This window comes from Rissa tridactyla, chromosome 6, assembly GCF_028500815.1.
Source record: "Rissa tridactyla isolate bRisTri1 chromosome 6, bRisTri1.patW.cur.20221130, whole genome shotgun sequence".
Lineage (NCBI taxonomy): Eukaryota > Metazoa > Chordata > Aves > Charadriiformes > Laridae > Rissa > Rissa tridactyla.
In genome coordinates this window covers 15800973-15813238 of record NC_071471.1, presented here as the reverse complement: position 1 = coordinate 15813238, position 12266 = coordinate 15800973, and the positions used below count along the sequence as shown (strand labels likewise).

Below are 12266 nucleotides of genomic sequence, written 5' to 3'. Positions count from 1 at the left end.
TGCTCAGCTCATTCCTTGACCTCCGCAATCCCCGCAGATGAGGTGTGGGACCTGAGCAAGCAGGACACCCCAGTGCACAGGGGGTCTGCAGGGTCCAGAATGCTGCCATGTGGGGGACGAGGAGGAGGAAGAGGAGGAAGACAATGGGGCAGGTGCAGGGCTGCTCCCTGGGAGCCAGGGTGGCCAAGCATGGGGCTCTGCACCAACCTGTCCGCCCAGGGACCACCCCCAACCTTCAGCCAGAAGCCATAGGCGCTGGCCCGCAGTGACATGGCAGCCTTCACCCAGCTGCCCCTAAGCCCAAGGTCAGCAGTAGCAGCTCGTCCTTGCAGGGCAACTAAGACCTCGGCTTCGCAGCACCTTTGCCAGCCGCCCCTCCCAGGCAAGAGCCCCAGCCAGGACACCCACTGCTACCTCCAGTGCCATCGTTGACTCTGAAGCGTAATGATGACAGAGCAAGATGGCTTAGCTTCATGCCCAAAGCCACCCGCCCCAGAGGGCAAGAGCAGGGGCAGCTCTGGGGTGAAAAGAGGTCCGTGTGCCCCCTCCCACGGGCTGCAGGCATGGCATCCCCTCTCTCCCCACCCCAGGCCAATGCTGGGGCTGCAGAGGCATCGCCCTGTCCCCGGGAAGGCCCCCCCGCGGCGGGATCCTTCTGGAAGCCGGGGCGGCACCTGCCGACTGCAGCGCTGGGGACCAGCGGGCAGCCGCCGCCCGCCCTCCTTCCCTCCCCAGCGCCTCGGGGGACCCCGCAAAATGGCCGCCGGACGCAGCCCCCCCACCCCGTTCGGCCGGGCACCCGGGCGGGCGCGTCCCGCTCACCCCCGCTGCGCCTCGCCGCCGCCGAGAGGGGCGGCACCGCCATCCCGGGGCAGCCCCGGCGCTCGCGTCCGCGCTGCCGCAGCCCCGCCCGGGCGCGGCGGGGCTGCTCCATCCCGTACGGTGCCGCCCGCGCCCTACCTGTGCCCGTGCCCGTGCCCGTGCCCGTGCCCGTGCCCGGTTCAGCGGGGCGCAGCGCTCAGCCGCGGGCGGGAGGCGCCGGCATGAGGCCGAGCCGCGCGGTGCGGTGCCGGTGCCGGTGTCGGTGCCGGTGCCGAGCAGCCCCGCCCCTGCGGTCCCCGCCCGCCCCGCGCACTGGTTGGCCGCCGCCGCCCTGAGAAGAGGGGGGACGGGACCGGGAGGGCGCGAGCTGGGGATGGGGCGGTGACGTCAGCGCATCCCCCCCCCACCCCCGGTCCGCGCTGCGGAACCGCCGCAAGGGCGCGGGGAGGGGCGGGGCCCCCCCGCGTCGCCTGACAACCGTCGCCTGGCAACCGTCTCCTAGCAACCGCCCCCCCCGCCCGCCATCCTCGGCTCCCCCGGGCGCGGTACCCCGGCCCCGTCGGCACCCTGCCCCGGGGAGAGCCACCCCCACCCGGGCCGCTCGCCGGCCCCAGGCCCCCTCTCCGGCTCCGGTCGCCGGCGGCCCCGGCTGTCGGCATCCACCCCCGGTGCAGAGCTTCTTCACCCCTGCGGGCCGCTGAGCCCCGCCGCCCCGCAGCCCCCGGGGTAGCAGAGTCGGCTCCCTGTCCATCTGCGCTGGGGAATTCAGACCCAGCGCGGAAAGAAGATTATGCCTTCGCCACCAGCTGTTTCCAGCAGCACATCCTCCTCCCTCGCCCCTCCACGCCAACCGCGGGGCCACACGTCCCCTCCCTGTGCCAGCCTTTCCCCAAGCCTCCCTGGAGGACAGGCAGCAGAGAGGTCTTCATCCACAGCGGGGGTGGGCCTGCAGCGGGTCTCTCCTGCCAGTGTTTTAGGGACCGAGCATTTTGGCCATGCTGTGAGCATCCAGCAGCAATCCTGGCAGCGGGGAGTCCCCTCATGGGTGGGGCACGGGATGACGGGCTGGCTTGGGACCTCTCAGGGCATCAGGACTTCCTATCCTCACTTGGGTAGGTGATGACTGGGCAGCAGTCCCCAGGCTAACTCTGGTTTTCATCACCCATGTGGTGTCAGCCACACTGGCTCCCACCTCCACTCAGAGATGAGCACCTGGCTGCCCCGGCAGAATTGTCCTCACCTGGCACCATTCCAGCCCCTCACACCTGCCCCAAATGCCTTCAGGTCCAGCCACCCAGTGCCAGCTCTGCTGGGCGGGAATTTCCACCCCATAACCATCATCCGAAGCCCAAAGCCAAATGGTGACTTGCCTGGCCAGGGACCCGCTCCTGGACCTGACAGGAGCTGGCAGTGGGCAGCCTGTTTGCATTTCAGAATATGGATGGCAGAGGATGGGTATGATACAATGAACCATGGGCACATGTGGCAGGTGACAGGCACAGCATATTGAACAGGAACACATGGCCTGTGGCATCATCAGGACACACTGTGATGCCTGCATGCCAGGCTGAGCCTGCAGAGCACAGCTCACTGCGGCAGGGACTGCCACCATGTCCCATCTGATGGCTCTGCCCTTGTGCAAACCATCCCGCTGGCCATCCTCCTCCAGGCGGCTGTCATTCTTCAGGTGTCCTTCTGCAAGGCAGGTCCTCAGTTAGGGAAGATGTGGCCAAGAGAGCTTTGTGCTGCTGGAGGAGTCGTGACCGTGGCAGTTGTGCTGGGCTGGTCCCAGCACAACCATCCCATGTCATGGGAGCTGTGTGCCCAGGAGCACGGATCCCACCTGCTGGGATGGTGCTGTGAATCATCAGCCATGGTGTCCTGGGGGCCATGGGGACGGGGTCTGTGTGGGTGCTTGCTTGCCCAGAGGCTGGAGTGCTTGGGGAGCAAGCCCCCTCATGACTAACAATGGGGAACCCCCCAAAATGAGGGGGCTGAGACAGCAGGGATGGTGCTGGTGATACATTAATCGGACATGGAGGTGGCCAGGGGCAGAGTCCGGGCTGACAGGGGGAGCACCGAGCCCCGGGGTCAGGGTCCACAGGAACACGGGACACTGCTGGCACAGGATGCGCTGTGCTGCGGTGCTGCGTGCTGCGCGGGCAGCCTCCACTGCTCCTCTCCTCTGGGCTCGGCTCCTGGGGATAGCAAGGCGCAACATGGCCACCAGCCTGCTCCGTGTGCCCCCGCCCCAGAGCCTTCTCCGGCCACTGGCTGTACCAGAGAGACTGCTTCTTGGACCAGGGCCCAGCAATGTGCCCCCCCGCATCCTGGCTGCAGGTGGCCGGCAGCTCCTGGGCCACATGCACCCCGAGGTGCTGCAGGTGAGTTACCCCAGCCCAGCCTTCCTCCTCTCCTCTCCCTCGCCCCCCACAAGGGGCTGGAACAGCTTTGCTGGGGTGAGGGGGGCAATAGCGGTGCCAGTCGGTCCCCTGCCACCGCAGGTGATGGATGAGATCAAGGCGGGCATCCAGTACGCCTTCCAGACACAGAACCGTCTGACCCTGGCCATCAGCGGCACCGGCCACTGCGCCATGGAGGCTGCCTTCCTCAACCTCCTGGAGCATGGTGACACTGTGTTGGTGGCTGTCAACGGCATATGGGGACAACGTGCTGCTGACATTGCCAGGAGGCTGGGTATGCTGGGGACAGCCGGACAGCACTGGTGGGGTTCAGGGGACTGGGCTTGCGGGCCAGATGCCAGAATGTGACCCCTGGCTTGCTGTCCCCATCCCAGTGGCAATGGCCAGGGACACAACTTCTGTGTCCGGAGAGCGCTCCAAGTTTTTTCCAGGGTGATGCCCGTCTGCTTATCATGGTTTATGACTTTTCCACTGGGCAAATCCATGGGAGGCCAGAGCATGTTGGGTGGCCACACTTCTGGTTCATGCATGACTGATTCCCCCATGGAGCAGGTGTCTGCCCAGTGGGAGGCATGCCCAAACCTCACTCTCTCTCTGCCCAAATCTGACCCAGGAGCCAATGTCCATGAGCTGCTGAAGCCCCCGGGCGAGTATTTTGCTCTATGGGACATCGAGGAGGTGAGTGCCAGCTGCAGTGCAGGGCAGTGGGCATGAGCCAGCCCTGGGGACGGTCACTTTCCCCTCTGTTTCATGCAGGGCCTGGTGCGGCACAAGCCCTCGGTGCTCTTCATCACCCACGGCGAGTCCTCCACGGGGGTGCTGCAGCCACTGGAGGGGCTGGGCAAGCTGTGCCACCGGTCAGTGCACAGCAGGCACCTGTTGGGGCTGGCAGCACCCCAGGGTCACCCTTGAGGATTGGGGCATGGGGATTTACATGCCCCAGACCCTCCTCTGGCTCTGTTGCGCTGGAAGCAGTTGGTGCCAGCGAGACATGCGGCCTTGGGGGGACTGGGGTACTGGGGCTGCAGGCAGAGGGGTGGCTAGAGAAGGTGGCAGGCACACCAGGCTGAGCTCTGTCCTCCCACAGGCATGGCTGCCTGCTGCTCGTGGATGCAGTGGCATCTCTCGGGGGAGCCCCCATCTTCATGGACCAGCAGGGTAAGAGTCACAGTGCCATCACAGGCACCCAGGGGACAAGAGGGCTCATGCCTGGGCCAGGGAGGAAGAGGAGTGTGATCAGCTCCACTGCCCATATTTCAGGCTAGCAGCACTAGAAACTGGTCCAGCTGCAGCCAGAGTGCATGTTCCCCTCAGGGGGACCATCAGTAGTGTGGAGTGTCCCCCAAAGCAGGCCAAACACAAGCAGGACCTGCAGCGTGTCCCACCCTGTGCTTCCCACCCACCACTTGTATCTGGGTTGGGGGTGCTCAGCGTTTCCATGCTGGGAGACCCCAGTCCCTAAGAAGCTGCCTCCCTTCTTGGGCAGAGATCGACGTCCTATACTCAGGCTCTCAGAAAGTCCTCAACGCTCCCCCCGGCAGTGCCCCCATCTCGTTCAGCAACCAGGCCAGGTAAGGGCAGCCCTGTCCCACAGGGAGGAAAAACGATGGAGCTGGGGGGAAGGCTGTCCCCTCCCCGGCTTTGCCAGCCATCCACTCCAGCCCAGCTCTGGAGAGCACGCCCAGCAGCAGCTCTGTGGGGTCAGAGCCTGGCCCATCCCTGGGCAGCAATGGGTGCTGGAGCCAAGCTCAGCACTCATTTCAAGGGCCCCTGGAGCTGATGGGGTCAAGGTCCAGCTCCTCCTCTGCTTTGCCAGGGAGAAGATGCTGAGGAGGAAGACGAAGCCCCCATCCTTCTACCTGGACATGGGCTGGCTGGCAAACTACTGGGGCTGTGACGGGGAGCCACGAAGGTGAGGGTAGGCTCTGCCAGGACAAATGTCCATGGCCAAACCACTGCAGCCTTTCCGCTGGCTTGGCGGCTGCCTGCGCTGCAGGGTTCAGGTCTCGTCTCCCTGTCACCCTGTCACTGGTCACAAAGCAGCTCTGGATACTTGTAAACCCTCTGCAAAGAGAGGGAAGACACCACACCCCAGTTCCCCCCCCACTGTGAGCCCTCCCATCTCTGCCACCAGCTGGGCCGAACCCACCTGGGTGCCTCTTGGGTTTTGCAGGTATCATCACACAGCACCGATCAACAGCTTCTTCAGCCTGCGGGAAGGTTTGGCCATGCTGGCAGAGCTGGTGAGCGGCACTAGGCAGGCAGGGGAGCACCAGCAGTGCTGATGGGGTTTGGGGGAGTGGTGAGTGCCAGGACCTTCTCCCTCCTTCTTTGCCCACAGGGTCTGGAGAGCTCGTGGGAGCGCCACCGGGCCAACTGTGCCCAGCTGTGCAAGGGGCTGAGTGACCTGGGGCTTGAGCTCTTTGTGAAGGAGGAGGTGGGTACGGGGCGAGCCTACCACCATGGTGCAGGAACAGTGTGAGGACATGGTCCTGCATGGCTGGAGATGTGCTTGGGCAGCTTTTGATGCTGGAGAAGAAACTCTCCCTCCTAGTGATGCTCTCTCCTGGCAGGCTGCTGGCCTCACCAGGGGACGGGGCTGTGGCCAGGAGCTGCAGATTTAACCCGGCTTCTCTCTTCCACAGAAGGCAAGACTTCCCACAATCACCACCATCAGGGTGCCTGAGGGCTATGACTGGAAGGACATCATAGCCTTTCTCATGGACAACCATGCCATCGAAATCACTGGGGGCCTGGGCCCCTCAGTGGGCAAGGTGGGCAGCATCCTCCCCTCCTGCTGCCCACGGCTGGGCATCGAACCTGCCTGGTGGCTGCATCCATCAGCAGCACACCCCATGATTAACTGGTGCTCTCTGGCTGCAAACAGCAAACACACGGCTGGATGCATCCCATCGCCTGCAGCAATGCATAGCGGCTCCTAACCACACACAATTGCTACGAGTAATTGAATAACCGTGCACATAATTAGCAGGGTGACACATCTTTAGAGGAAATGCATTATACAGGAGCAAGCAGGGCATTGTGCACATGCACTCAAGCCCGTCCGCATGCATGGCTGCTCCTCGCATACCCCCTGCTCTGCGCGGGAGCCTGCGCTCTGCTGCCAGCTGCTCTGCTCACAGGGAGACGGCACTGGGGCACGGCTGCAAAGGTGAGCGCTGCAGGGAGACGCTTGTCCTTCTCCCCCCAGGTCCTGCGCATTGGCCTCATGGGCTGCAACTCCACCAGTGGCAATGTGGATCGTGTGCTGCGCGCCCTGAGAGACGCCCTCGGGTGCTGCCGCCGCAGCAGGCTGTGAGCACCCCTGCAAAAGGGGCATCTGGACGAGGCAGCACGGTTCTCCCTCTCGTGCCCAGCTGCAGGCAGCTGGCAGGCAGAGGGGCTCCGCTGCTTCTCCAGGGTGCTGGCAGGAAATGCTGCAACCACCCAGGAACCCAAGCCAGAGCAGGAAGGAGAAGCTGGAAGAGCAGGGGTTGTGGAGGTGAGGGCTACATCTCAGTGAACTTGGGATATGCCTCAAAACCCCTCCTCCCGGTCCCAGCGCAGGGTCGCCCCTCACCCTGGTGGCCTGGCCCATCAGCTGCTCCCTTTCCCCTGGCCCCAGGGGACGGCAGCCCTACTGCAAGGTGACCCAAGGGCTAGATGCAGGATCCTACCACACCTCCCTTCCCCTCCTAACACCATCACCCACAGCTGTCCCTGCACCAGAGCCCCACAGCGCAAGAATCATCCATCCCCCCCAGATTAGGTACCCTGGGATGAAACACCGATGCCGGCACCCAGCTCTACCAGGGAGCTGAGAGGCTGTGCATCCCCACCCAGCTGCAGTAGACATGGGCTCGCTCCCTCGTACCATCTTTCCTCAATAAAGCAACATGGCAGCGTGCCGCTCCCTGGTCCTGTAGCTCGCCTTGCAGCCCCCTGAGTTTTGAGACATCCAGATGGGGCGACAGCAGGGTCCCGCTCAGCTCTGCTGGGGGATTTCTCGCCGGATCTTGGAGAGGAGCTGGGACATTGCTGAGCGGCGTGCACCATCCTGGATCTGGTACACCTGAAACTGAGTGGAAGCAAGTGGGGAGTGAGGGGAAAGGGCTCCCTGCTCTGCTCGAGCCCACGCCCCAGCATCGCCAGCCTCCCCCAGCCTCCACGGCAGGGTTGGGCAGCACATGCCAGCAGCTACCAAGGGCCAGAGAGCTCTGGGGCATAAATTCCAGCACATCCTAAGCTGCACAGCTCAGGTGGTTTCTAGTGCTGCCGCGCTCTGCCTCACAAGACCAGTCCAGGGTCTCCGGTCCCCGTTACCTGGCTGAGCAGGATGTCAAAGTAGGCTGTGTTCCAGTAGGACCCGTCCTTGGCAGGGAGCTGGAGGAGGGCTCGGGTGCCGGTGTCTGCCTGCCAGCTGTCAGTGTGCACAGGGAGGCCAAAATGGAAGCGGAGGAAGCGTTGGGGGTCCTGGGCGAAGCTCTCCACTTTACGGAAGAGGGAGGCAAGGTCCAAGGGCTCTCTTTGGAACAGGTTCTCCTCTGGGTGCAGGAAGTGGGGCAGGCGCCGGGTGGCCAGGCAGCGGAGGAGGATCACCAGGAGCCTGTAGACAGAGCCCTCCAGGTCCTGCCAGTCCTCTGGGGAGGGGAAGAGCTCTGTGCTCCACAGCAGCACCATCTGCGGGGAGGGAGAGAAGGCTGTGGGATCGGGCGCTCCCCACAAAACCTGTGCCTTCACACCCCGCAGGTCACTGCGCAACAACCCGTGGGCCTGAGCCCTCAACTCAGACATCACATCCCCAACAGCCTCGGGCTGCGCAGGATCGCGGAGCTGCTGCGTTGGCTGCTGCAGGCACAGCCGATGGCCCGCCACGTCTTAGTTCTGAACCTTTGCTTTACTCCCCAAAGAGCACCTGTCTCAGCTCTGTGGCAGGTCCCAGCTCTGCAGCAGCTCCAAAACAACACACCCAAGCTTTCCACAGACACCAAGCAATAGTAAAAAGCCCTGCTTGTGGTTTCCATCAGCCACTGGCAAGGCAGATGAACCCCCAGCAGCTGCCACGCCAGCTTCCTCAGCACCACGGTGGCAAACAGCCTGGCATCGATGCCTTTTGGTGTCATGGTGTAATGGGCAACGCACACAGCGGGCTGAAGCAGAAGATGCTTTTTTGAAGGACAGATGCATACTGCACCCTTTTTTTAAAAAAAAATAATTAAAACATCAAAGAATGAACATAAAGCAAAACTCACAGGATTTGGGTTACTTGGAGCTGGAGCCATTATCTCAGCAGAAGATGACTTTGCCTGCTTCTCCACCCTGACCTGGAGAGCCACCACAAGGCAGGGCACACCTGGATTGTGCCACCAGGTGCTGTTCCCCAGCACGGCCCCTTTCCCAACCAGCATCACCAGCTGGCATGGGTCCAGAGTGCCGAAAACAGGTTTGGTGGGGAGTGAAGGGTTTTGTCAGAAGAAATGCCACCCTCAGCCCTGCACGGGCACCTCCCAGCATGCTGAGGCACAGGACAACTGGTGGCATGGCAGGCACGGTGATGCAATCTCCAGCATGTCCCCTGCAGACACAGGAAGCCTGTGTCAGGGGATGGCTGGCACATAGACACAGAGCTCCAGCTCTTAACGGTCAGGGTGCTTCAGGCTGGAGATTACTGGTTCAATCCAGCAAGCACCTGCCATTTGCAAGGAAGAAGGATCAAACCCCTCTAACCATGGCTGGTGGTGTGCCATGGGCTGGTACATCCCAAAGCACTGCAGGCACTTGGGTTTTTTGCTTTGGATCTTCTTCCAGCAACGACTTGACTGTGGCAGAGTGCAGTGGAGCAGCCTTGGCTCTGCCTGCCCAGAGAGCCATGGTCCCGCCAGCAGAACCTACCTACCTTCAGGTGGTTGAAGGTGAGACCACCTTTTCCACCCTCCTCTCCCCAGTCCTGGCTGCGGAGCTGGTTGAGCAGGCGAAGGCTGTCCAGACGGGGTCCCTTCAGTGTGTCTACTGCCTGGAGCAGCTTAAGGATGGGGAGGTGAGTGGAAGATCTGCCGAGAGAAAGTGGGGTCCAGTGAGAGGGAGGATGGAGACTTGCATCCTCCCAGCTGCGGAGAGGATACCTGCAAGTGACCTGGCGCATGGGGACCTCCCCCAGCCACCCATGTGGCCCTAGACATGCAGCATCCTGAATCCACCTCCCATACCCACCTCTGGTGGAGAGGGACTGTGGAGATTTGCAGCATGATAAGGAAGCTGCTGAGCAGTTCCTGCCTTCCCAGGAGGGACAAGAAGCGGGGCGAAGTGGGGTTGTGCTCCTCTACATGCAGGAGGCTGCCCTGGGGGGAGGCTGGATTGGACCCCAAGGTGGGGCTGAACATCCAGCTGAACCACATTGTGCCTGAAATAAGCCTGGGCTGGTCCAGCCAGATGCTTGGCCCCTCCTCAGGGCCGGGCAGCTGTGCTGGCAGATGAGATGTGTGTCAACCCGGCCCCTCTCCCTCCCACAGCCTGCCCTCGGAGGCATCTTGTCAACCTGCTGCTGCCAGATGCCCAGGCTCGCTCCCGAAGCCAGAGCAGTGATCTGAGAGCTGCCACCCACTATGTGGCTGGGATTCAGCTCCTGCAAAAAATCGGGGGGGGGTTCCTTCAGTTGCATCCCCCTCCCTCTTTCCTTGAGCTGCCTGAAATTTGGCTGAGGTTTTTTCCCAACATAGAAAAACCACGAATGACAACAGGGCAGTGGGTTTGGGCATCACAAGGGGTTGACTTCACCTTCCTATTGACACATGCCTTCCACGTTTCCATCCCCTTTTTGCCTACACCCAGCAGTGCTGCTGGACTGGGTGGATCCCTGGGACAGAGTCAGCCCGCTGTGGGGGCAGCCGAGCGGCTCACCTCCAGCAATGGGGAGAGGCTGGGACAAAGTGGGCCTCTTCCGTGGCCTTCCGGAGGCTGCCTTCAGGAAAGCCCCTGTCGCTCTGCCGCTCCTTGAGCCGGAGCGACTCCTGCCACCTCTTCACAACGGGAACAATGTTAAAGCGGACAGTCTTCCAGCCACCGCGGATCAGCAGGGAGAGCTCCATAGTATCTTCCTGCAGATTCTCAGCGCTGAGGTCACCTAGATGCGGCGGGTTTGGTTAGAAGGTTACCGCAGCCAGTCCCACAGGCTAAACCGGGTATGTGCCACAACGCCCATGGGCACGTCCCACCCCACTCAACTCATCCCATTCCAATGTTGCGGTTTGGCTGCAGTTCCCCAGCAAAAGCTGTTCTCCAAACCCCGCTGGGGTGGTTTTTGGAAAGGAGCATCGCTCCAGCGGGTCTCAGGGCCAGGCCAGTGGCTGTGGGCGCAGAAGGAAGCCCCAAGTGGCCGAATGGGGACATGCTGCTGGGTGGCTGAACAGTGCCAAGAAAAACAACATGGTTCAAGAAAAAAGGACCAGGAAAGGTCTCAGGTTGTGGGGGCAGAGGAAAACAAAGGGCTCTGGATTGGCTGAGGAGGAAGGAGGGAATGGTGGGCTTTCTGGGGCTGGGTTAAGAGACTTTCAGACTTGCTGCTCCTCTCACATCACCTTTCCATCAGGGCTGAGATTTACTTCAAGAAGTACCTTTGGACATGGAAATGTGTGAAGAAGCTCATGAGACCCCTCGGGGCATTCCCAGGATCCCTTCCACACCATGTCCTGAGGACACTGCTCCTAGCTGACGCCCGTGTGCGCGCAGGGTCAGACCCACGCCCCAAGGTCCCTGTGCAACCCTGATACGCTTCCAGCTCGCTCTCTAGACAGCCTTCTCCAGGAAGCAGGGTGCATTGGAGGCCAGGAGAGATGGGGGGAACACAGTTAGGTTGAGCCAAGCACACCAAGTCCCTGAGCAAACCCTCCTTGGGGACTAACGGCAGGGGTGGGTGAACTCCCTGTGAAGCTGCCACCCATTAAGGAGGGTGCCATCAGCTGAGGGTGAAGATGCCCAAGGATGAGTCTGCTGCCATGGGATGGCAGGGAGTAGTTTGCATCTCCCCTTCCTTAGCTGAGGGCAAAGCCTGTCCCAGTGCTTGGCAGGGCACTTGCTTGCTCACTCGCTCATGCAGGCTTCGGGCTTATGCCCCAGCACGTTTGCACAGGGCCCTCTGCTGAGCTGGGCTCCCCTCCCCAGCTGCACTGGAGGCAGCTGCTGCCCTGGGAAGCACCCAGAAAGCATACGCACCTGGCTGAAGCAGGAACTGGCGTTGGCAGTGCACGATGGCCGAAACAAGGAGCTCTTTCAGGTGCTGGAGGACTTTGCCCGGAGCAAGGCACCCTGCACCACCCCGCTCCATCACACCCACGGTGCTGGTCCAGTCCTCCAAGTCGGTCCCTGGAGAGGGCACTTCCAGACAGCAGATGCCCAGCCCTGGACAGTGCTTGGTTGGGGTGTCCCCAGGCTGGCACGCCACCACCCGCAGGGCATCACCATCAATCTGCAGGGGGACTTCCAAGGTGACAGCATCCTCGGAGGTGCAGAGAGCGAACTCAAAGGCTTCCAGGTTCCTGGCGTAGTCCACGAGGAAGCGGGGCTCCCTGGCGTGGACACCCTCCAGCAGGGTTAGCAGGATGTCCTCGGCCCGCTGGAAATGCTCCAGCCGCTGCCTCTCGCGGGACACAATCACCCCGAGGTAGCTGTGCCAGTGGGAAGCGCTCGCTGCCATGGCAGCTCTGCAGCAGTCCCGAGCCTGCTCCAAGCAGGAGCAAAAATATGTGGGCAGGGAGGGCAGGGCTGGGAACCTGCACGGGGCGGGCGGAGGGAAGCCGCAGTGGGGCGTTGGCAAGCACCACTGCTGGGTGAGCGCCAGGAGTCCCGTGTTCCCCCCGGGGCAGACCCGGGGCAGGGGACCGAATCCCACCGTGGCCTCCCCAGCAGTCCAGCAGGATAACAAGGGATGCTCAGCTGGCAAGTCGCACCAGGACCACGCTGTGGTCTCCCACCCCTCTCCCGGCACCGGGGCTTGCGTGCTGGCAGCATCCCCTCACAGCCAGTGCC

At 62.4% G+C, this 12266-nt stretch overlaps 2 protein-coding genes across 2 annotated transcripts; one reads left to right on the top strand and one right to left on the bottom strand.

Moving 5' to 3' along the window:
* Positions 1 to 2926: 2926 nt before the first annotated feature.
* Positions 2927 to 7673, top strand: AGXT (alanine--glyoxylate aminotransferase). Its single transcript, XM_054205996.1, has 11 exons — positions 2927 to 3206; positions 3327 to 3519; positions 3859 to 3923; positions 4002 to 4102; positions 4333 to 4403; positions 4732 to 4816; positions 5062 to 5157; positions 5419 to 5488; positions 5587 to 5682; positions 5891 to 6019; positions 6457 to 7673. Exons 1-11 carry the CDS (start codon positions 2952 to 2954, stop codon positions 6562 to 6564), a joined length of 1269 nt encoding a protein of 422 aa, XP_054061971.1. The 5' UTR covers positions 2927 to 2951; the 3' UTR covers positions 6565 to 7673.
* MAB21L4 (mab-21 like 4) lies at positions 7231 to 11949 on the bottom strand. The gene is made up of 5 exons (XM_054205995.1): positions 11454 to 11949; positions 10143 to 10365; positions 9142 to 9295; positions 7569 to 7925; positions 7231 to 7323 (listed from the first exon to the last, which is right to left on the bottom strand). Exons 1-5 carry the CDS (start codon positions 11932 to 11934, stop codon positions 7231 to 7233), a joined length of 1308 nt encoding a protein of 435 aa, XP_054061970.1. The 5' UTR covers positions 11935 to 11949.
* Positions 11950 to 12266: the final 317 nt, after the last annotated feature.

Bases quoted from the DNA above. Each gene is read 5' to 3' on its own strand.
- MAB21L4 (XM_054205995.1), bottom strand. From the start codon at position 11,934: ATGGCAGCGAGCGCTTCCCACTGGCACAGCTACCTCGGGGTGATTGTG. The intron at 9,296-10,142 runs GTGAGCCGCTCG...TTCTCTCGGCAG, and splicing joins GCCTCTCCCCATTGCTGGAG to ATCTTCCACTCACCTCCCCA. The intron at 7,926-9,141 runs GTAGGTAGGTTC...CCCTCCCCGCAG, and splicing joins TCACCTTCAACCACCTGAAG to ATGGTGCTGCTGTGGAGCAC.
- AGXT (XM_054205996.1), top strand. From the start codon at position 2,952: ATGCGCTGTGCTGCGGTGCTGCGTGCTGCGCGGGCAGCCTCCACTGCT. The intron at 3,207-3,326 runs GTGAGTTACCCC...CTGCCACCGCAG, and splicing joins TGCACCCCGAGGTGCTGCAG to GTGATGGATGAGATCAAGGC. The intron at 6,020-6,456 runs GTGGGCAGCATC...TTCTCCCCCCAG, and splicing joins TGGGCCCCTCAGTGGGCAAG to GTCCTGCGCATTGGCCTCAT.